This window comes from Zalophus californianus, chromosome 14 (genome assembly GCF_009762305.2).
Source record: "Zalophus californianus isolate mZalCal1 chromosome 14, mZalCal1.pri.v2, whole genome shotgun sequence".
In the NCBI taxonomy this organism is placed as follows: domain Eukaryota; kingdom Metazoa; phylum Chordata; class Mammalia; order Carnivora; family Otariidae; genus Zalophus; species Zalophus californianus.
In genome coordinates, this window is record NC_045608.1 from 27205925 (window position 1) to 27228980 (window position 23056).

The window sequence follows — 23056 nt, forward strand, 5'->3', positions numbered from 1 at the left end:
CCCCACTTCTCCCTATTCAGTGCCCACCGAGGTGCCTGAATCCATGGCCACTCCCTCTAAGATTCACGGCCCAGGGAAACGGGCTCTACTTCCCGGTGGCAGGCCTGTAGGGAAGCTGTGGCCATTTTTAATCTACCGTGTAAGTAACTCAAAACAACTTCAGTCTTGCTTACATTTCTCAGAATTAGTGAAAAGCAACCCAGCTCCCCTTGATGTCTGCAAAGGTATCGCCTCCCGGTCACTCTCTGCTCTCCCGCCCGCTGCGGTATAGCATGCATCGCCCTCATCCTCAGCCCAGGTCCCTGCACAGCCCCTCCTCCCACCCCCAACCCCCTTCTCATCTTCCCCACCCCCTGGGACTCACCCCTGCATACTTAGTTTCAGTAAATACTACCATGGGCACATCTCATTCTACTTGCTATTTTTTTACCTTCAGCATTATTTTCAGGTCTCTTCATCTTGATTTTAGTAGATCCTAGCTCATTTTAAGTGCTCTATTGGATTCCTTTATAAATCGTCTCCTATATCACATTTCAGTCTTTAATTACACATTGGTGGCACTTAGGCTGCTCCCAAGGCTTTGCAAACGTGTAAGAAAGTTCCTCTCAAATTGTGGATCATGGAGGGCCGCCATACCCAGTCACTGTTCATCCCCAGCGGCTCCCCCAAATGACCCAAAGATGGTGCTGGTAGCAGGGCACAAGGATTCCTGTTCACTCACATCATTGCTTATATTTGATGCCAACCAACTGCCTTCCTGTTGGCTGCTTTGGTTTGCGGAAAATGCAGTGTCTCTTCAGACTCTTCCTGGGCGTTCACGGTCTCCCCGCTGGGCAATAATGCCCCATCAGACCCTTTGCCCTTTGATGTTTGATCTTTCTCATGATGGCCCCTGGATTTCCCATATAGTCTAGTTACTAATCATCCGATTACAAAGATTGCAAAGGTTTTTTCCTATTCTGTCACCCATTTGTAACATTTGTCTATGGTGTCTTTTTGTTCCAACTGGATTTTTTTAAGTTTATTTATTTCACAGAGAGAGAGAGATTGAACATAAGTGAGGGGGAGGAGCAGAGGGAAAGGGAGAAGCAGACTCCCCGCTGAGCAGGGAGCGCAATTCGGGCTCAATCCCAGGACCCCGAGATCACCACTCGAGCTGAAGACACACGCTTCACCGACTGAGCCATCCAGGCGTCCCCCAAGTGGATTTTTAAGTGATTTATAATTACATAGGATAAAATGCATAGATCTTAAGTGTTCCATCCAGTTGAGTTTTGACTGATATCTACGCTCAGGTATAGTTTGCGAGTGCCATCTTCAATACTGGGGAACCAATCATGCCTCCATTTTTCTGCATTACGTATTAGTATTTTATTAACCTTTCACTGATCCGATTTTGGCTCTTGCATAACATTTTTTGTGTGAGGGACGAAGTGCGCTGCCCGACTCGCGTCCGCCGCGGCGCGGTGCCGGCGCTCGGGCCCCCACCCCTGCCGCCCATTGTGACGCCGGCCGCAGGCCGGATCCCCGAGGCCCGCAGTGGCGGCGGGACCGAGCCCCTGGAGCAATGGCCGAGACGCAGGAGCTGCTGCTGCAGCTGCAGAAAGACAACCGCGACGGGCGACTGCGGAAGCAGGAGCTGGAGGAGCTGGTGCGCGGGCTCGAGGCCGAGAGCGAGAGCCTCACCGGGCGCCTGCAGGACCTGCGCGAGCGCGAGCGCAGGTGCGCGGCTGGACGGGGGCAGGGCGGGCGCACGAGGGTCAGTCCCACGGCGGCGGCACCCGGGCCTGGGCAGAGCCGCCGGCCGGCGGGTGGGTTACTCCTCCCCGCCCGGGCCCGAACCTCCGCTCTAGGCCGGCGGGACGTGGATGATCTACTCGGGGCACCCACGAAGGGGAGGGTGCGGCCCGTCGGCGCGGGCTTCCTCGGCCCCATCGCAGCTGGCCTTTTCCGGGGGCTGCGGGAGCCTGAGCACCTGCCGCCTCCCGCGGTGGCACCGCCTCAGTTTCCCCTCTGCAGCCTGCAGCGGAAGCGAAGCCAGGTGGCGCGTAGCCTGCGCGGGGAGGTGAGCGAGGCGGCGCGGGAGCGCGCGGAGCGAGCGCGCGAGCTGCTGGAAGCGGCGGAGCAGCACCGGCAGGACTTGGTGGGGGCGGGGCCCTGGATGGGGGCGGGACCGGCGGGGAGGACGGGAGCGGAGCCCTGGATCGGGTACGGCCCGCGGTGAGGCTGAGGTCTCCGAGAAGCCCTGACAGACCCCCTCGACCCTCTCCCGCAGGAGCAACACAACCGGCAGCTGCAGGAGCAGTGGGAAGAGCTGTCGAGTAAGGTACATTAAGGAGACGGCCCCGGTCTCTAGCTTCCCCTAGGAAGTCTCACTGTCCTCCTCGCCCCCGTTTTCCCCCTGTCCCCGCCTGCCAGGACATTCGCCCCTTGAAGCCCCGCAAACCCCACCCTTACAAAACCCATCCCTAGCTCTTCTACTACGGAGGGGAACAACTGAGTCAGCAGCGCGCCGAGCAGCAACTCGGGACCCAACTGATGGCGTTGCAGGTGTTTGGGTGGGACCCCCAAGGCCGGAGCGGCGGCACGGGCGGGGCCATGACAACCTGGGGGCGCAGAGGCTCCCTGAAGGGCGGGGGTGGGCAGAGCGGAGGCGTGGGTGGGGACCCGGGCGTCCTGGATTCCTGACATTGCTTGGATCCGTCGGAAGAAACAACTAGAGCTGCTGGAGGCCAAGCACGCTAAGCAGGCGGAGAGCCTGCGACAGGTGAGGGCGGAGCCGGGACGTGAGGGAGAAGGTCGGCTTCGGGTGTGGGGGGAGGATGGAGAGGGGTGTGCTACCCCGAGTCTCATCCGGGCTGCCTTCATCCCAGGGCGCGCAGCGGACGGAGGAGGCCTGGGCCAGCTTTCAGGAGCAGAGCGGAGTCCTGCAGGTACCGCCTCCTCCGCCCCGAGAGCCCCTCACGTCCGACTCCCCTCCAACCCGCGAGCTGCGCCCCCACCCCCGCCGCCCCCGGGGTCTCCTCCCCCAGTCCTGAGACCTCACTCCCACTTACTCCAGGAGCTGCAGGGAAAGGTGATGGAGGCGGCTGCTGCGCTGGACGCCTCGCGGGGCGGCCCAGAGCTGTAAGGGGGCCAGGACTGTGGGGTAAGGTGGGGCGACAGTGGGGCCGAGTTAGGTCGCCCACCTGGATGCCCTTCCCGGCAGGTGGGACTCCCGGCCTCGCTGGGTGCAGGTCTGCGCGGGCTCGCTCATGGAGGAGGTGGCCGAGGCCGACTGTGTGAGCGCGGGCCCGGGCTGGGCGGGCAGGCTGGAGTCCGGACCCGCCCCGCCCCCAGGGCCACCCGCGCCCACGGGGCCCCACCTCCTCTCGAGGGCCCGCCCCCCGACGGACCCGCGACTCCCGGGCCCCGCACTCGGGGTGGAGTAGGGAGGGGTTCTGGTCCTTTACGACTCCCGCCCCCTCCATGAGGGACCCGGAACTCGTGGCGCCCCCCGTCCGGGCGCCGAGCTAGACGCTGCTGCCTCCCTCCGCAGGAGAGGCGGCTTTTCACCGGCACCGGCAGGGCGGGCATCAGGTGAGCATGGTGGCAGGCGGCGGGCGCGCTGGGTTCCGGTCCATCCCACGATTTACCCACCACCTCCCCGCTGCCTGTCCGTCGGTCCTTGGGTCCGCAGGCTGTGGGCGCTGCGCGCGCTGCAGACGCTGCTGTTGCTCCCGCTCGGCGTCCTGGCGCTACCGCTGCTCTACCTGACGCTCGTGAACCCCTCCGCCCTCCGCCGGGGACTCCCGCACTTTGTCTCGGACGCCGCCTTTCGCCGCCTGCGCTACACGCTGTCCCCGCTGCTCGAGGTGCGCGCGCGCGGCCTGCTGCCCGCCTAGCGCGCATCACGCCGGCCGCGGCCGCCTGCACCTCTGTTTCCCGAGTGGTTTCTGGGCGCCTGGGTGGAGGCCGAGGGGGGACTCTCGGGGGTGAGTCATGTGTCCCTCGGCCCAGCGGTCCTGGCACCTCGGGCTCAGCGGGTGCAGGGCTTTCCGGGAGGTTCTTGGGTTTGGAGAGGCTGCCTCCGGCGCCCGGTGGCGGAGCCCACGACTCGGGCCTGAGCAGGGCGCGCCCTCGTCCGGCACCCGCGCCTTGGCGGGGGGGCTCGCACCAAGGGGCTCCCGGGAGCCCTCCTAGGAGCCTCTTTCCTACAGTCCCTGCTGCCGCACCGGAGCCAACTCGGAAGTTGGCCAGTATCTTTTTGCTAAATTTGCTTTTTCTCTGCCAGTGAGCCGGGGGGGCAGGGGAGCAGGCGGGGCAGGTCTTCTGGGTGGAGGTCCGTGGTTCCCCTGGCCCGGCTGCGTGGGGGTTGAGACCCCCGCAGCATCCTTTGGTTTTCTCGGGGCGGGTGGTTCGGGGCGCCGGCCTGGGCCTTCCTCTCCTGTGGTCCCCTTGCGGGGCGTGCCAGCCTTGCTGGCAGTGCGCGCTCACCAGGCGGTCTTCGTGGGGAATCGGCTTTTTATTTAGGTGAAATGTTCTGCTTGGTGGAAATGATGAACCTTGAGGTTTTTTTGTCTAATACAAATACTGTCCTACTTTTATTCTTTACGTTTTTTGGTAGTGAAATTGTTCTGTGTTACGTCCTTTTTGTGGGCGCGCGTGCACACACATCCACACCCACCGACCCTCCCCCCCCCCCCGCCACAGGTTTTTGCTGTGGTCTCCAAACAATCGGTTTCTTATTGATGTGTAGGTACTTTTTTTTTTTTTTTTTTGTCTTTTGGGGTTAAGTTTGCTTATGTAATCCTGTGTATATACTTCATCAAATTTAGGAATCGTGTGCTGTGTCCTAAAAAAAAATCCATTCTTGTCTAGGAGTCGTAATATTCTCATACGTTAAATACTTTTATTTTTTTTAGATTTTTTATTTTTTTTAAGATTTTATTTATTTGACAGAATAGACACAGCGAGAGAGGGAACACAAGCAGGGGGAGTGGGAGAGGGAGAGGCGGGCTCCCCGCTGAGCAGGAAGCCCGATGCGGGGCTCGATCCCAGGACCCTGGGATCATGACCTGAGCCGGAGGCAGACACTTAACCGACTGAGCCACCCAGGCGCCCCCATTAAATACCTTTAATTGGTGTGTTTTGTTTATACATTCATTATAACGTTTTGTTGCTAACCATTCTATTGATTCCTGCATAGGTGGGCATTTGGGTTATTTCCACCTTTTGGCTGTGGTGAATAATGCTTCTGTGAACATTGGTGTATAAATATTTGTTTGAGTCCCTACCTTCACTTCTTTTGGGCAAATACACAGACTTGGAACTGCAGGATCATTGGTACTTCTGTGTTTGATGTTTTGAGGACAAAGCGCAATACTGTGTTCCACATTTTACATCTCCATGGCAGTGCAAAAGGGCTCTTAATTTCTCCACATCCTCACCATGTATTTTTATTTATTTTTAGAAGATTTTATTTATTTATTAGAGAGAGAGAGAGAGAGCAGGAGGGAGAGGAAGAGAGAATCTGAAGCCGACTCCACGCTGAGTGAAGAGCCCGGGGGAGAGCTCGATCTAACCACCTAGCTGAAGCTAAGAGTCAGACGCTTAACCTGAGTCACCCAGGCGCCCCTGTTTTGTTTTTTAAAAAATTTTAAATATAATAGCCATCTTCAGGAGTGTGATTTTTTTTTTGCTTTCAATTTTTAGGGATTGCATTATCTTTTTTTCTTTTAGATTTTATTTTAGAGAAAGAGCATGAACTGGGGGAGGGGCAGGGAAAGGCAGAAGGAGAGGGAGGGACTCTCAAGCAAACTGTGCACTGCCTGAGGAGCCCTGCTGTGGGGCTTGGTCTCAGGACCCTGAGATCATGGCCTGAGCCGAAACCAAGTCAGATGCTCAACTGAGTCACCCACGTGCCCCAGGCATTGCATTATCTTACTTTATTTGTTTCTTCCAAGTTTTTATTTAATTTATCTTATTTTTTATAATCTATAACTACAAAATTAAATCTGTGAAATAAGACATCTTAGGGACGTCTAGCTTTTATCCCTGTGCCCTCCACCCTGTTGCCCGCACTCTCTTAGAAGAAACATTAGGTTGTTTTAATGGACTCTTCTTTTTTCCCCCTTAACTAAGTGATATATACAGCCACGACCTCTTCCCTTTCTTAGATGAACACAGGGTACCACATGGACTTCTCTCTGCTCCCCTTTCAGCACCTGGCTCTGAGAATGTCAGATGAGTTGTGTCCTTTACTCAACGGCAGTGATGCTGGTGGATTCCCATGCTTTGTTATTACAAACAGGGTCTTGGGGTTCCTGGCTGGCTCAGTCGGTAGAGCATGTGACTCTTGATCTTGGGGTTGTAAGTTTGAGCTCCATATTGGGTGTAAAGATTACTTAAAAAATAAAATCTTTAAAATAAAAACAAGACAAAACAAAACTCAAGCAGTATCTCAATGAGGAGGCTTCTGCAAACACTTTCTTTGTATTTCGCCAGTCTTTGAGATCGATTCCTAAAAGAGTTTGTGGCCAAAGTGTAATCTCACACATGATAGTGCTGGATACTGCCCAGCTCCTCCTTCTGCTTGGACTGTTTTCCATTCCCACCGTCACTGGCTACGACGGCGCCTTTCCCCACAGCCTCAGCCATGGTGCATATTGTCACACTGGGGTCAGTCTGATGGGTGAGAAATGGTACTTCAGGGTAGTTTTCATTTGCATTTATCTTATGATCAGGGTTAAGTATATTTTTATATTTCAGGGCCAGTTGCCTTTCTATTTCTGTAAATACCATTTGCTTATCTGAAAAATAACAGGATTGTAGGGTTTTCTTCTCCCTCAGTTGGCATTTTGAGATCTTTTGTAAATATTTACTATTTGTCTTGCACTTTGTTCATGGTGTTCTTTTGCTATCCATACATTGCTTTGTAACAATTTACTTTCCTGTATTGATTCTGGATTTTGGTAGGAAAGTTCTCACTTCCAGGCTGTTGAGGAAACTCACCCATGTCGTCTTCTAACATTTGCATAATTTCATTATTATTTTTTAAAGTAATCTCTACACCCAACGTAGGGCTCAAACTCACGACCCTGAGATCAAGAGTTGCATGCTCTTCCGACCTAGCCAGCCAGGTGCCCCTTACATGGTTTCTTAGTTCACCTTTCAACCTCTAGTCTAGTTCAGACTTACCATGGTTTATGATGTGCAGATGGTTTGCACTTCTGTAGAAGTTTTAGACTTGGCTTGTCAATTTCCATAAGAATGTCTGGGAATGTGAGTATAGTGAATTTAGAGACTATTTTGCAGGGAATTTAGTCTTCCAGTCCTCAAACATGATGCCAATGTCCGGTTTTTATTTATTTCAGCAATGATTTGTATTTTTTTAGTGTAGAAGTCTCACACATCTTTACTTTTATCCCTAGGTATTTTATGTTTTTGGATGCTATTAAAAATGGTCTGGATGTTTGTTTGTTTTTTAATTTTTTTTTAAGATTTTATTTATTTATCTGACAGCGAGAGAGGGAACACAAAACAAGCAGGGGGAGTGGGAGAAGCAGGCTCCCCACTGAGCAGGGACCCTGACACGGGGCTCGATCTCAGGACCCCAAGATTACGACCCGAGCGGAAGGCAGCCGCCCAACTGACTGAGCCACCCAGGCGCCCCAGGAAAGGCGTTCTTAAGAAGTTGGATGTTTATGAGAGAGAGACTGTGCTATGATTATATTTTCTTGGCGTGTCCTAGGCTTAGGGTATGCTACCCTCATAAAAATGATTTGGGGAGTGTTCTCTATTTTCTGAGAAAGTGTGTAACATTGGCATTTTTCTTCCTTAAATGTTTAGATCCATCTTGGCTTTATGATGAAAAGAAAAATTACCCCTAATAATTTTTGTTGTTAACACAGAGAAGTGTATGAATCATCAGTGAATTTCCCCAAAGGGAACGCCTCTGTAGAATAAGAAACAGACCAGTGCCTTCATTTTCCCTCATGCCTCCCTAGTTGCTCCCTCCTTCAAAAGTAACTACTGTCCTGACTTTGGATACCATCAAATAATTATGCCTGTTCTTAAACTTCAAATCAAAAAATGCAGTATGGGGACGCCTGGGTGGCTCGGTTGGGCGCCTGCCTTTGCCTCGGGTCATGATCTCAGGGTCCTGGGATCGAGCCCCACATGAGGCTCTTTGCTCCACGGGGAGTCTGCTTCTCCCTCTGCCTGCCGCTCCCCCTGCTTGTGCTCTCTCTCTGACAAATAAAATCTTAAAAAAAAAAAATGCAGTATGTATCTTTTTGTGTCTGGATTCTTTTGCTAAACATTGTAAGAGTAGTCCATACCGCCTGCTGCCATGTTCATTTATTTCTATTGCATTTTAGTCTATCACGTGAATAACCACTGTTATTTATCTCTTGTTGAAGGGCATTTTGTTCATTTACAGTTTTTTGTTGTTATGAATGGTGTGCCTCACAATATTCCTATTTGTGTCTTTTGGTGCATAGATTTTGTACCTCTGTTGGGTACCTATCTGGGAGTGGAAATACTGGAGCATGGAGTATGAGATGCTCAGGTTCAGTGGACACTTCAGTTTTCCAAAGTGTTGTACCAGTTTACACATCCATCAGCAGCTTCTGAGTGTCTTTTTATATTTCAGACATGCAGGTGGGTGAGTAGGTGTCACATTGTGGCTTTAATTTGCATTTTCATGATGACTGAAGTTGAACACCTTTTATTATTATTCGTTGGCTCAGGATAATTTGTTTTGTGAAATGCCTCTTCAGGTTTTTGTCCACTGTTCTAGTCAGTTGTGTCTTAACTGATTGCAAATACCTTCCCAGGTTTGTGGCATGCTGTTTTTAACACACACACATACACACACACATTTTAAGTAGGTGCTATGCCTAGCATGGAGTCCGACGTGGGGCTTGAACTCATGACCCTGAGATCAAGACCTGTGCTGAGATCAAGAGTCGGATGCTTAACCAACTGAGCCACCCAGGCGCCCCAGTACATATTTCTTTTATTAAGATTTTATTGATTTGAGAGAGAGTGAGCATGAGCAGGGGGAGAGGCAGAGGGAGAGAGAAAGGGAGAAGCAGACTCTCCGCTGAGCAGGGAGCCCGGTATGGGGCTCGATCCCAGGCCCCTGGGATCATACCGGAGCTGAAGGCAGACGCTTAACCGACTCAGCCACCCAGGTGCCCCGCAATACATATTTTTTTTAAAGCTTATTCATTTTAGGTAATCTCTACACACAATGTGGGGCTTGAACTCAGGACCCCAAGATCAAGAGTCACATGCTTTACTGACTGAGCCAGCCAGGAGCCCCCGTCATGCCTTTTCATATAGTTGAAATTAATTTTTCTTTTACGATTAGTGCTGTTTTTGATTCTAAATCTTTTTGTGTCCTGAGGTCATCAAGCCATTCTCTTCTGTATCTTCTCCTAAAGGTCTCTCTCTTTTTTTTTAAGATTTTATTTATCTGACAGAGGAGAGACTGTGAGAGAGGGAACACAAGCAGGGGGAGTGGGAGAGGGAGAAGCAGGCCTCCTGCTGAGCAGGGAGCCCGATGCGGGGCTCGATCCCAGGACCCTGGGATCATGACCTGAGTGGAAGGCAGACACTCAACGGCTGAGCCACCCAGGCGCCCCTGTATTTGTTTTTCTATAACGGTATCCAGCTGATGCAACACCATTATTGAAAAGACCATCCTTCCGCTGCTGCCCTGCAGTGTCTCTATGTATTGGTCTGTTCCTGGACTTCTCCTCCCTCGTAAGCCACATTGTCTTAACTAGTGTAGCTTAAGGAAGTCTTGATACCTAGGCTTGTTGGTCTTTAAAATCAAAATAGCTATATTTTGACCTTTGTATTCCCCCATTAGTTTTTTTAAAGATTTATTTGAGAGAGAAAGATGAGACAGTGAGAGAAAGCAGGACGGGGGAGGGGAGGGAGAAGCAGGCTCCCTGGGACCCTGGCGCGGGGGATTGATCCCAGGACCCTGAGATCATGACCTGAACCCAAGGCAGATGCTTAACCGGCAGAGCCACCCAGGCGCCCCTTCCCTATAAATTTTAGACGTGCCAATTTCCACCACAGAACTTTCCAGGATTTCGATTGGCATTTATAGTGAAACTACAGATCAGTTTGGGGAGAGTAAACATCTGTATGATGTTGAGTCATCCAATCCATGAATATGTTACTGTTTGTTTAGATAGTCTCTCAACATTTGTAGTTTTCAATATTTCTTAGGAATCTCTCATCAGATTTCTTGCTATTTGATGTTTTAGGATCCAAGTGTAAATGATACTGTTTTAGTCATCGTGAGATAGACGTTGTACACATACACACGACTTGACTTTCGTATATGGACCTGTATCCTATCGCCTTGACTAGAGACCATATTTATGGATTATTTGGATTTTCATGTACACAAATGCCACTTCTGAGTTTTGGTTTTTCCTTTCCAGATTCTAAAACTGTTTCCTTTTACTGCTTGACGGGGCTGCTAGGGCCTCCAGCACAATGCCGAGCAGAGGCCGTGACAGCAGGCACGTGCAGACTTTGTTCTTTGTGGATGGCTTTATTTCTAGTACACGGGATCCTGAGCTTCTCTAATGAACTCCTCAGAGGCAGCCTCTTGGGTTGGTCTTTTGTCACCAGTTGTCATCAAAACAGGAACGTTATTGTTCTTTTTTGAAATTTCATTTTGTCTTTAGTCTCTAAAGAGACCTTATTTTCTTATTAGCTCATGGATTTCGATTTCCTTGCCAGTATTACAAATAGCATTTCTAATTTTTCAAGATATACTATTTGCCATATTGCCGGAATCTTGTATGTAGCATTTGACTGACTTCCTTTTTCAACACCGATTTGGTAAGTCTTTTCAAGGATTGTGGTTTGAAAACATTTCTGTTATGTCTGAATATATTTCTACCATTTTATAATGTGTTTATCCTGCCTTTTCTATGCTCTCCCCACCCTTATCTTCTTTTTGATCTTTCTCCAAATTACAACCTATTTTCTGTTTTTTTTTTTTTTTTTTCCCTTAAGGAAGCTCTAGGCCCAACGTGGGCCTGGAACTCACAACTCCCAGGATCAAGAGCCACGTGCTCTACTGGCTGAGCCAGCCGGCGCCCCTCTGGTACTTTCCTACTTGAACTTGGCTCTCTCTACCATCTGCCCCAGCCAGCGCCTTAAAGCATGTTGACTCTGGTCATTGCCTCAGATCTTCCATGTATTTTGCATTTTAGTTCTAGTCTTTTAATTATTTCTAAATATTTAGGGTTCTTCCAGATAGCTTTATGGTTACTGATCCCGAATTCAATTCCATGGAACCAGAGCACAAACACAGGTTGCGTGATGCGGAGACTCGCCTTGAGGCCCAGCAGCCAGCTGGCCTGTGGTGGCAGAGGGGACAGCAGAGGGGACGGCCGGGGGGGTGCGGCGGAGCACTGCTGCAGTGGCCAGAGCGGGGTTTATACATGGCTGTCAGGTCAGGCAGGTGGCTGGATGTTCAGGTCTCCTGTGTTCACTTTCTTTCCAGTTGTTCTATCAACTGTGGAGAGAGGGCTGTTAAAATTCCCAGCTCTAACCGTGGAATTCTTTGAATTCTGTCAAATTTTGCTTCATAAACTCTTAACACAGTTGCAGGCAGTCAATCCTTTTTTCTCTGTGTTCTTCACCTTAGGGTTATGGCTTTAGATTCAAAGTGCCTCTCTCTCAGCATCTCGTTTCTTTGTCCTTCATCCACGTTGCCATCCCGCATTTAACTGCAGTGGTTAGTCTGTTGATATGTAACATAATTAAAGAGGCAACTAGACTGAAGTCGGCTGTCACAGGATTACTCTGTCCCATCTGTTGTTTCTTCCTCCTTTCCTGCCTTCTTTTGGATTTTTTAACTTACATATTGGCTTTTTTAAAGATTTATTTATTTTAGAGAGACAGAGCATGAGCAGGGGGAGGGGCAGAGGGAGAAGAGAGAGAATCCTCAAGCCGACTCCCCACTGAGTGCAGAGCCGGATGCGGGGCTTGATCCCAGGACCCTGAGATCACGACCTGAGCCAAAACCAAGAGTTGGACGCTCAACCGACTGAGCCACCCCGGCGCCCCTTGGCTTCTTTTTTATATTCCTATTTATACTGCTCAGGACTCAACTGTGCTTCCTGAAGCTGAGTGTGGTTCTCATCACCTCCGGAATCTCACTAGAAGCTGACTGGAGCTTCTCTTTCAACTTCCCTTTTCTCTTCATTTTTGGTAATTTTGTTCTCTTGTTGGTCGGTAACTGCTCTTTTGCATTTTTAACTTTAGTGACTTATTTCTAGTTGCTCTGTGTCACCTTCTTTTTTAGTTTGGGGTCTTTACCTCCTGTCTGCTGAAAGTCCTAGAGGCCGTAGGGGGTGGGGGCAGACGGCTGCATGAAGGTTTCGGAGTCCCAGAGCAGAGGCAGGACAGGGGGCCCCACTCTGGTGACAAGAGACAGAGAGACACAGATGGGAAAGTCGGGGGGCCCCTACGAGAGCTGCAACAGAGCAGTGTTAACTCGCAGTGCCCCTGGCCCCCCAGAGGCTTCCCAGCTGGCCGCAAGGAGCCCCCCTCGTCCCTGTACTGCCGTGCTCCCTTCCCAGCACATCCAGGAATCACCCCTCGGCTGAACGTACACGTGGACTCCACACTTTTGTTGTTTTATTTTGTTCACATTGGTTAAATCTTAAGTTGAATGTAATTTTCTATACACAAGAAAATACTTCATGTACCTATGCAATAAGACAGGTAGGGAATGTGTTGGGAATGTGTCCAGTGCAAATGAAGTGTTCACACCCATGCAGAGTGTCCTCAGATGATTGTCACCTCAGCCTCGCATGTCACTCGTGGGTCACGCCAGGAAGGAGCGGGTTGCCAGGCTCTGCGTGCTGTACTTTTGTCCCATAAAAACAAGTCCAGTGGACGGAATGACGGGGCTACCGGCAGCTCACCCCCTCTGACCACGTGCGGCAGCCGGGGTGGGGACGTGCTCGCTCGGCTCCACGACTGCGGGACGGCTTGGGGGGTGGTGGCCGCCGCCGCTGGTCTGGCCGCACCCTCAGTAGGGGATGTCGTTCTGATAGTACTGGATCATGTCATAGGTCCGGCTCCTGGAAGGAGAGTGGAGGGAGGCTGTGGAGGACCATCTGGTTCTGGGGCCCTTCACCCCCGAGTCCTTCACGACTGCCTGAAAGCTGCACCGAGCAGGTGTCCCTCCTCCCCTCCCTGAAGGTGCAGATGTAAGCAGGCCGGCCCTCTGGCCTCCCTGCCAGCCCCTCTTCCAGGGCGCACGCCTTCCCCCACCAGTGACCACGGTTGTGTGAGCCCCATTCTGCTCTGTCTCCTGCCGGGCCTCCTCAGCCGAATGCCTGCCCTCTGTCCTAGGCCGAGGCCCTGGGCCTGGGAGCCCATCGATAGGAGCTGTCCCCATATCAGGCACCACTCCGGCCCCTCGCCTGCACGTGGCACACGAATGAGACCCCGTCGTCCTCCGCATCACACCTCCCAGCACAAGCCTTACTCTGCCAACAAAACAATCAGAAGAGACGTCCCTTGACCCGCCCTCTAAACCCCTCCTGTCGGGTTTCCGTGCTTGCCCTTGAGCTACTTTCTGTTTCTCTGCTCCTGTCAGGCCGCCCCTGGGCGGCTCTCAGCGTTCCTCTCAGATTCTGCGTCTGCACCTCCAGGGGCTCAGGGCGGCTAAGCTCAGCTCCACTCCCACCCAGGTGCTCAGCTCGGGCTCTGCCTCCAGAACCAGACCCCGCCTCCTCTCCCGGCTCCCCTGTCATAATGGCCAACCGGCCTGGTCCCGCCCTGCCCCGCCTGAGGAAGATGTGGGGAAGCAGGGGTGGGGGGAGCTCTTTCTGCCCCTCACCCAGCCTGCTGGGCTGTGCCCACCGTGCCCCGCCCCCACGCCCCATGCCCTCTGCACCCGCAGCTCACTTGGCCTCACGGGCTTGGGCCCCATGTGGGAAACGTGCCTTGAGGCTTCTGTTGGGTGTTCCCCTCTGCACATCCCTGGCCCCTCTAACCCAGTACCCCATCACTCTGCGAGGACTCCCTTCAGGTCCTGTGGAACAGAGAGTCCCCTGGGACAGCAGCATCCCCGTCACTCAGCCCGGGCGTGGTGGCCCTGTGCAGGTGCCCAGAGAACACTGGTGTGTGGCAGGTGGCTCACCTGTTGCTGAGGAAGCAGCTCTGAATGACCTTCATGATGAAATTCGCAGCCTCTCTCTCAGTCATGTTGGGGCTGAACCTGTGCCTGGGGGCAAGGGCCACGTCAGGGCTGCCACCGAAGCTACCGCACCCTCGAGGCTGCCCTCCCCGTGGGGATGTGGAGGTCTTGCTAAAAGACTGCACGTAGCATTTGTGGGAATTTGTTCAGGTGAGGGTTGGCCCAGGGAATGCTCCCTCTTGGGAACAGTTGTGAGGGGCAGGGACACTGTCCCCAGCTGGCCCTGGGGGGCCTGTCCCCTTCCCCAGCACCTCCTGGGCTGCGTGGCCCCAGGGCTGGGGGAGGACCAACCCGGGGCTAAGCCACTGCAGCCTCAGACCTGGAGGCAGGGGCTGGCCCTGCGTCCTTGAGAAGTGAAGGGACCCTGGGATGTCCGCAGCCCCAGTGCGGTGACAGGGTCTCACCCAGGAACACGGTCTGCTCTGGGGCTCCCAGGAGAGCACTGATAATGATCGCATTCACCAACACTCAGGAGGCTCTCACCCGGAGGGGACAACTGCCCCCCAAATGGCCTGTGCGTGTGCCCAGGACCTACTTCAAAAGCTTGATTGTCTGGCCACGGAAGCAGGGCAGGCCCGTGTCCAACATGAGAGTGACCAGAGAGACGACCGCATCCATGTAGGGCCTGCGGGGAAGGAAGGGGAAGGAGGCTGGCCTGAGCAGGCTGGCGTTGCCCGCCGTCCTGCGGCGCAGCCCCCACCGGACAGCTGCCCACTTCCCCGCACCTCTGTGGCTCACCAGGGCAGCCCCTGCGGTGGCCGGGCTGGGGCTGCTCACACACCCTGGACCTGGCTGAGCGACGTGCCTTGGTCCGCCCACCCCAGGCCCCCAGCCACAGTTTCTATGGCTGGCTGAGGAAGTGCAGGTGGGCACTGCGAACGCAGCCAGACCCTGCAAGGGGGCGTGACGCAGACTCCCAACAGACTCGGGGTTGGAGTTCAGGTGCCACAACGCTGTTGTGTGGCTTTGGCCACGTGACACTCTGAAGCCAGGAAAGGAAGTCTTCAGCGTGCAGCCTGGGGGACGGTGGATGCTCAGGCTTGGGTGAAGGGATGAATGGGGTGCTCAGAGTGGGGAGCCCAAGGTGCTGGCAGGCCAAGCCACACCCAGGAGACTACAGAGCATGGTGGGACACTGACACCCAGAGCAGGTGGGCAGAGCAGCAACAGGAAGTCAAGGCCCGGGCTGCCCAGGCCAGCAGGCAGCCTCTAGCACCTGCCTTGCTCTCTCTGAACTGCAGCCTCTCTGTCCACAAAGGGGCCTGAGAAGGTCCCATGGGACCTCTGGAGGCTGGCCTTGTGGGATTAAGTGGCAACCAGGACCGGTGCCAGCCTGCCCACCTTCCTCCCCCACGGTCTTGGTACCCCCACTGGCCCTTCCCTGGGGCTCACCGCACAGCCAGGTAGCCACGGACACACATCTCCATGAACCACTTGAAGGGCGTGGCCTCCATCTTGCCCCCCATGATCATCACCATCTCGTCGGTCAGCTTGATGTCTGGTTCCCAGCCAAGGTTGCCGCCCGGTGAGCTTTCGAACATGAAGCCAAAGTCTGCAAAACCCCCAAAACCCCCAAAGCCATTCTTGATAGGACCAAGTTCCAGGGCAAGATGTGGGCATGCTTCAGCCAGGGCTTGAAGCCACCGGCTCCCACACTCCGTGAGTTGGCCACAGGCCATGTTTTCCTGGGGATGGCGGGGGTGGGTGGTGGCAAGCAGACATGAGACAAAAGAGGAAGTGGAGGTGGGGAGCCAGGCTGGAGCAGAAATGAGGCTGGCCCCAGGGCTGGGTGAGCCATGCTCTGCCTGGTTCTAGTTTCTGACCCCAGAGCACTCCATGCCCTTCGGTCCTGCTGCTACTTGCCCCTTCAGCCCCCCAAGCCCAATAGCTTGGGCCCCAAAGCTGAACTCAAACCTGACCCGGGCCCTTCCTGGCTGGGTGACCCCAGCATGCCTAGCTCTGCTGTGGGGTAGGGACTGCTATCCTGCCCCAGGCTCTAGGGGGTGAAGGGAGAGGAAGAGGGTGGCGCTGGGGCCTGGCTGACCGATGTGGATGATGTGGCCCTTCTTGTCCAACATGATGTTCCCATTGTGCCTGTCCTTGATCTGCAGCAGGAACAGCAGTAGGCTGTAGGCAGCCATGCTCCGGATAAAGTTGTAGCGCGCCTGCGTGGAGAGAGCCCAGGTGCTCACGGATGGCCCCCAAGGGGTGCACCTCCCAGGGCCTTGCAGGAGTTCTCCTGCCTCCCTGCCTGGGACTCCGAGGCTTGGGGGTGTTCTCTGGGCTCTTGTTCCCAGCCTTGGAGGCAGACACCAAATCAGCAAGCCAGATCTTGGAGACAGAAAGGACAAGTGACTGCATCTGGGGGTGCAGGGGCAGCAACCACTTCCTCCCACACCCCACGAACTTGCTTTCTCCTGGGGAGTCCATCTCGAGGTTCCTTTGAATCCCAAGGAAGGTTGTGGGGTACCCTGGTTTTACCCCCAAACGTAGAAAGACTCAGAAAAGCAGGGCAAGAGGGAAGCAGGGTGCTGGCCCACAGGCAGTGCTGGGGGTGGGCGGGATGGCACGTGCAGGCCATCTCGGGTCTGGGGGCCGCCCTGTCGCTCACCTGCTGGAAGGCCAGGGTTGACTCGTCCCCGTACTGGCGCGTGAAGTAGTCATACATGCCGAAGTCTGTCTGGCGGCCCAGCTGGTCCCGAGAGGTACAGTCAGGGATGCACTCAATCACTCCGCACTGGGGAGGAAGGGCCAGATGCCGAGGCCTGCAGGCGGGGCTCTTCTCAGCCTGAGGCATGGGGGATTCCCCCCTGGCTCCTGCACAGGGAACTTACCCCGGGAGCGGTGGCCACCACACGGTAGGGGAAGACGAAGAGGTCCAGGCCAACCAGCTGGAAGATGTTCTTGAAAAGGTCAATAATCTGCAGAGCCAGCATGTCCTGGAGACCAGGGAGGCATGCGCTGGTCAGTTGGCCGCCTCCTGTGCTCTAGTCCACCTGACCCCGAGCAGCCCTGCCAGTGAGGAGGGAGGGAGGGAAGGAGGCCATGGCCGAGCAGGAGCCTGGAGTGTCTGGCCTCACTGCACACCGTGCTGGGTCGGGCTCAGGACCATCCGGCACTGGGCTGAACTGAGGCCGTGCTGTCCAGTGGGGGATGCGAGTCAGGGACACCTGCCTCCCAGGGCAGTTCCCTCTGGGTGGCAGGGGAGGGACAGTGGGTGGGAGCTGCTGGAGAGGTCCCTGGGTTAGGCAGAAAGCCCCGATTTCCTCCGCGGCACCTCCACCCAACGTGGGAAGCCAAGCTCTGGTTCCGCACACGAGGTGCCTTGGGGAGGGCAGGCCCGGCCGCTCACTACCTGCCGGCAGTCGTCTCCCACTTTGAAGATGGCTGCCTGCCATGAGATCTTTTGGCTGTCAGCCTCCTGCATGCCACACTCGTCCTCGGAGTCTGAGCGGCACCGCAGACCTGCATACGAGGCAGAGAGGCAGCCTATTAGCCTGGAGGCTGGGAGAGGCCGTCTGTGGGGGCCGGGGCAAGCCCTGCTCATAGGCCCAGAACCCTAGGAACCTTGGGGAGTGTCTCTGCAAAGCCCCAAGGAGGCCAAAGAGGCTCAGCAGACACCTGGCGTCAGTCGGTGGAGCCACAGGGCCTGGGGTCTCTTCCAAAGAATGTTTAGGCTTAAATGGAACTGAAGCTAGAGCCCCCTTTTCACTGGAAGTGGGGGCCCAGGGGTGCCCAGGACCAGCACTGGGGAGCTGGGGGGGGGGGGGCAGGAGTGTGTGTGTCTACACCCTAGGGTGCCAGGGAGGACTTGGGGGCCAGAGTGCAAGGAAGGCCATGGAAGGCATGTCCCCATACTGGCAGGGGGGCCACACCCCCTCTACTTGGGTTTAGTGTCCCCCCAAAATTCACGCCCACTCAAAACCACAGAATTGACCTTATTTGGAAATAGGATCTTTGCCCATACAGTCAAGTTCATGAGGATTAGGGTGGGCCCTTATCAGAGCACACAGGGAAAAAGCCTCGTGAGGACAGAGGCAGAGGTGGGAGCGACGCAGAGGATTGCCAAGGCTTGCCGGCGAGCCCGGGAAGCTGGGAGAAAGACATGGAACAGATTCCCCCCGCAGCCCTTCAGAACGAGCACAGGCATGCCGACAGCCTGATGCCGCACTTCAGTCCTCCGGGACTGTGGGGGGCCATCTCTGTGTTGCTTGCACGGCACCCCCTGAAGCCCTGGGCCACTCAGCCCCAGGAAGGTGCCTCCTGCACTCGATGGCTGACCTGGGACCGGCCTCCAGGGCTCTCTGTCACTACACCAGCGTCATGCCGTCCCTAAACCGGGGCTCAGACGAGAGCGGAGGGACGTCACCTTTCACAGGGAGCTGGTCATAAACTAAACACGCCCAGGGAAACTGGCATCATCCAGGGAAAACGCTTAGATCCCAAACTGTGTCAGAGATTCTTCACTGACCTTCTTTTTCAAGTTCACTAACTCCACATCGTTTCACCTTAAATTTAGCCAGATATGGGGCTTTAGCGGCACTGAAAAACAACAGAAGGAACATGGCACGGGTGCTGGAGCAGGAGAACCTGGTGTAAGGGAGCTGCCAGACGGCAGGCCACCTCTTACCTCTGCATGGGTGTCCCGGACTTGTAGTCGATGTCCAGTACGATGGCCTCAGGGTTGCTGGGCAGGTAGCAGCCTGTGCAGGGACAGAGCGCAAGTCACAGGGAGCCCAAGTGTGACCTCCTCCCCCCAGATGGGGCTTCTAGGTCCTCCTCTGGGGCACCGATAACATCTTATTCTGTGGCCGTTAAGGGTCTGTCCTCCCTGATCTGTGGTCTTTCCCTGGGTCCTTCCTGAGATCTAACAAATGAGCTGCCACCTCCCAGGAGACACTTCTCCAGGAGGACACACCAACCCTCAGCTTCATGGACCTAGCACGCTGCTCCTCAGAGCCCCACCAGCCACTCAGTGTGGGGTGTGGGGCTGCCTGCTCTCATAGGGCACACGCAGGAGCTTCCTACCCTGCCTCTGTGCACCCGGAACCCCTCGGTTCTTGGATTCACCCCACTGACTCTTACTCCTTTTTTTCAGCACACACATTAAGTGGGGAGGACAAGAGAAAGCCCATTCCTGGTCAAGGATCTGGCAGTCCACCCCCCACCCCACCGTGAGAGAGAGAGAGAGAGAGAGTGTGTGTGCGTGTGCGCGCGCACGTGGCCTGGGAAGTGCGAGAGATCCCCACTGGGGTGCGGACTTCCAGGAGGGGCCCTGAGACAGGATGGGCTGGGGCTCCGGGGGAGCAAAGTGAGGCCTTGCTGTGTGGTCAGCTGGGCTTTGTCGCCAGGGGAAGGAGGGCAGAAGGATCATGCCACCCCCTCTCTGCTCACATCCTCCTTCCCTGGCTGGCTCTAGCCGCTCTCTCAGAAGTGCAATCTACTGCTCCCCAGTGCCTCCAGGACAAGACCCAGTGGCATGGGCTGTGGGGGGCTGGGGGCTCGTGGACGTGTGAACCAGGGAAAACGAGACCCCACGTGGATGTCAAGCCTTCTCTGAGAAGCTGAGCTGCTGTTTGCACTGGGCAGGTTAGGGGGCTCAACACAAGTCAAGGAAAAGTCTGAACCAAGGACAGCCCGTGTGAATGTTTGCACAAGACGGCCAGGGTTTTGAAAAAATAAGCCTGTACCCATGGTTAAAAATGGAGACCTGTGATGTCTGGATTTCCAGCCTGAGAAAGCACAGAGCTGGCTGCACTGGGCTCAAATTCCCACATGGCAATAGCTGGTAGGCACCAGGGAGCAACTTCCCCTCTGGGGGACAGGCACCCTTGGCCCGGCACACCTGTGACACCCCCACTCATGCCCACTGTCTGTGCAGCCTGCATTGCTCCTGTTCCACTGGAGTTCAGGAAACTTCTAGAATAACAGCTGCCAAGGACAGTGTCTGGGCTTTTAGAAATAGAAGGCAGCAAGGAAGATGAAGAGTGTCAGGTGAGAAGTGGCTCCCAGCTCACCAGGGGCAGAGTGTGGAGAGGGGTACCGGGTGTCCCAGGGCCCAGGCTGACGTGGGCTGGCCACCTCCCTGGGCCCCATGCCTGCCCTACCCGCCCGCAGGAAGAAGCCCAGCTCATCAGCCAACTGTGGGTCCTGCTCACCCGGCTGCACTTTCACTTCAGACAGAGCCGACAAGCATGCCTTCTTTCTCTCGTCGCCTTTAGGGTAGGGTCTGAGAAACAGGACAGAAATGTTTTGCTTTGTCACTGCAGGAACTGGCCTCTGGGGTTTCTGGGGGCAGTGCAGGGCCCCTCCCGTCTGCCCGCCCTGCCTCTCAGTTCCTTTCCTCTTAGTTCTAGCTACTACTGAGGGCCCTGCGAGGCCCAGCTCTTCCGGGAGGCCACTCTGAGGGATCCTTGCCCCACACTCATCAGGGGCCGCGTGGCCCCTGGGGGACTAAGGTGGAGTTTTCTGGCTGTCCTTCCCCCTCACTTGTGTGTGGTGTGTGATGTTGCTGTCAGAGACACAAAGGGGACACAGCTGGCTCTGGGGCCTATGCTCAAGTGCTGGTCCTGTTGTTTACTTGCAGCATGATCTTGGGCAGGCCCCTCCGACCTCCTGCATCCGTAGGGTGAGGATGACAGGGTGGAGTGGAACCAGGTGCCTGACGGGACACCCAGAGAATGCCCCCTCCCACCCCTTGAGGCCTCTGTGGGCTAGAAGCTGCTGTATCACCACTGTACTTAGTACTGGGCCCAGGAAAGGGCCTCAGGACATATGGGTGAGGCCACTTGGTGACCAAGGTGAAAGAAGCCTGAGCACCAGAGACAGCCCGGGGAATAAGGCACCCAGGAGGACAGGCAGCCAGTGCTCCCCTGCTGGGGCCTGCCCTAGGCCCTTGGCCAGTTGATGACTCCAGGGCCCCGTCCCACACAAACAGGCAGGGCCACCAATGCCCAAGGATGGCGTCAGCCCTCACACATGGACAGCCCAGGAGGTTAATCAGTAAAACGACACTGGGAGCTACAAAGGAGTTTGGTTTTCCTAATACCCTAGGTCCCTTCAGCACTTGGAGAGAGCAGAGTGGCCTCAAACTACGGGACACTATCCAGAAGGAAACTATGATAGGTTTTCTGAAATTTGCATGGCTGTGCATTTTGCTCTATTTCCAAGAGACCTGACTTGCCAGGGCAGAGATTCCCAACCCTGGCTGTTCAAGAATCAGTGGGGGCCCTCCAGGCAATTCCCATGAGCCAGGACTGAGATGCCACTTACTTGATGATGGCTGACACGTTGGTGATCTTGTTAAAGAAATCAAATTCCCGCTGGTAGAAGTCCTTGGCTGGGCCCGACAAGGAGCCAGTGATCTCCTCTACTAACTGCTCCAAGAGGTCGCCGATGTCAGCTGACAGAGAAACCAAGAGGGTGAGCCTGCAGCTGGGCCACTGAAGGCCCTCAAGGAAACGCCACATTTGCCAGATGTGCAGTCCAGGTGTTCAGGTGTTCCCCAGAACCGAGGCCAGCTCAGCTGCCCCGAGAGTGTGGTCTGTAGCTGCCTGGAGGGTCCCTGGGACCCTTCAAGACCCCCCAGTCAAAACCACACTGAAAGGCTGTTTGCCCTCCTTGCTGTGTAGATGCTTGCGAGGCTGGGCACAAGCAGTCGGCCAAGATGCTAGTGGTCACTGGATCCTCATGGCTCTGCTCCCGTGGTGTGAACAAAAGCCAGTGTCACTAAGAATGTCCCTGGTGAGGCGATAAGGACGGACTAATTTGATGACACTCTACCCCGAAGACATCTCTCTGATACTCTGTGTGATGACATGGAAGTCACGCAGCAGTCGGCCACGTGTGAAGTACACAGGCGCTGTCAGGCTCCCGCGGAAAAGCGCCTTGCGTTGGATTTTCCAACTGAACTAACTTCTTGTTTCAGGGAACACCATTTTTACTTAAAAGAGTGACCGACGGACAAAAATATAGTTATTTGGACTTAGGTATATTTTCTTGAAAATGACCAAGGTGAATCTGCTATTTAAGGAAAACGACTACGTTTTGGGAAACCTGCATCTGTGACTGTGAACTTGACAGCTTCCCAGCACTTGAAAATGTTTCTGGTTTGTAAGACCAGTGGGGCATTCACACGTGTGATTTTTAATGTTGTGAAGTCCTGCGGAGGGTGGGGGTGGGTGTGAGCACTGGGTAGACCAATGGACTTCAAAGAAAGAGCATGAGAAACTCGCTGACATGAGTTCAAATCCAAGTTACAATTAATCATTAAGAACCTATCACTTGTGTTTGGTGCAGTATCAACCGAGACTATCTGTAGTGACCAGAAAGACGACTAAAATCCTCCTTCCTTTTCCAGCTCCATGTCTGCGTGAAGCCGAATTCCCTGCATTGACTTCAGCCAAAACAGCATATTTCCAACAGGTTAAATGCAGAAGTGGAATGGGAATCCTGCTGTCTTTTACTACAGAAAGATGTTATGACATTACAGACATTAAAGAGATCTGCAAAACTGTAAAGGAACACCACTTTTCTCCTTTTTCAATTATTTTTCACAAAAATGTTATTTATGTTAACATGTAATAGGCTCATCTTTTTTAAATGTCTTGGTTTTACTGTCCAACACTGGTTAATATTGAGAACTAAAGCTTCTGGGGGCCTCACTAGTTTTTAAGGGTGGGAAGATGTGGACAAGCTCTGTTTGAGAACCATTCACCCTGGGTCGCCGCCTCGTCCCCACACGGAATTGCTAGGTCAAGGGCAGGGTGAGAAGAAGCTCTCGCATGTGCTTGGGGAGCTGCAGGATGGTGCCAGGGTAGGC

General features: G+C 54.4%; 2 protein-coding genes across 6 annotated transcripts in view; one reads left to right on the forward strand and one right to left on the reverse strand.

The window, feature by feature from the left end:
* The first annotated feature begins 1448 nt into the window (after positions 1 to 1448).
* Positions 1449 to 22654, forward strand: TMEM191C (transmembrane protein 191C). 2 transcript variants are annotated; one of them, XM_027575419.2, is made up of 11 exons: positions 1449 to 1722; positions 2020 to 2143; positions 2276 to 2326; positions 2473 to 2550; positions 2711 to 2767; positions 2874 to 2933; positions 3062 to 3126; positions 3209 to 3281; positions 3539 to 3579; positions 3680 to 3974; positions 22595 to 22654. In XM_027575419.2, the coding sequence occupies exons 1-10, from the start codon at positions 1568 to 1570 to the stop codon at positions 3882 to 3884; spliced, it is 909 nt and encodes a 302-aa protein (XP_027431220.1). In that variant the 5' UTR covers positions 1449 to 1567; the 3' UTR covers positions 3885 to 3974; positions 22595 to 22654. The 2 variants fall into 2 exon arrangements, with proteins under 2 accessions (XP_027431220.1, XP_035579775.1); XM_035723882.1 differs by lacking the exon at positions 22595 to 22654 and adding an exon at positions 5453 to 5936 and having other exon boundaries at positions 3680 to 3854.
* The window catches only part of PI4KA (phosphatidylinositol 4-kinase alpha), a 112344-nt gene continuing 101929 nt past the window's right edge, over positions 12642 to 23056 (reverse strand). For all 4 annotated transcript variants that reach the window (XM_035723881.1, XM_035723879.1, XM_035723878.1 and 1 more), the window contains 12 exons: positions 21508 to 21637; positions 20394 to 20464; positions 18866 to 18938; positions 18707 to 18777; positions 17591 to 17700; positions 17070 to 17174; positions 16847 to 16972; positions 16280 to 16400; positions 15628 to 15787; positions 14772 to 14861; positions 14180 to 14263; positions 12642 to 13112 (listed from right to left, as the gene is read on the reverse strand). In XM_035723881.1, coding sequence (XP_035579774.1) covers positions 13061 to 13112; positions 14180 to 14263; positions 14772 to 14861; positions 15628 to 15787; positions 16280 to 16400; positions 16847 to 16972; positions 17070 to 17174; positions 17591 to 17700; positions 18707 to 18777; positions 18866 to 18938; positions 20394 to 20464; positions 21508 to 21637 — 1193 coding nt within the window. In that variant the 3' untranslated portion in view covers positions 12642 to 13060. The remainder of the gene's footprint in view (positions 13113 to 14179; positions 14264 to 14771; positions 14862 to 15627; positions 15788 to 16279; positions 16401 to 16846; positions 16973 to 17069; positions 17175 to 17590; positions 17701 to 18706; positions 18778 to 18865; positions 18939 to 20393; positions 20465 to 21507; positions 21638 to 23056) is intronic.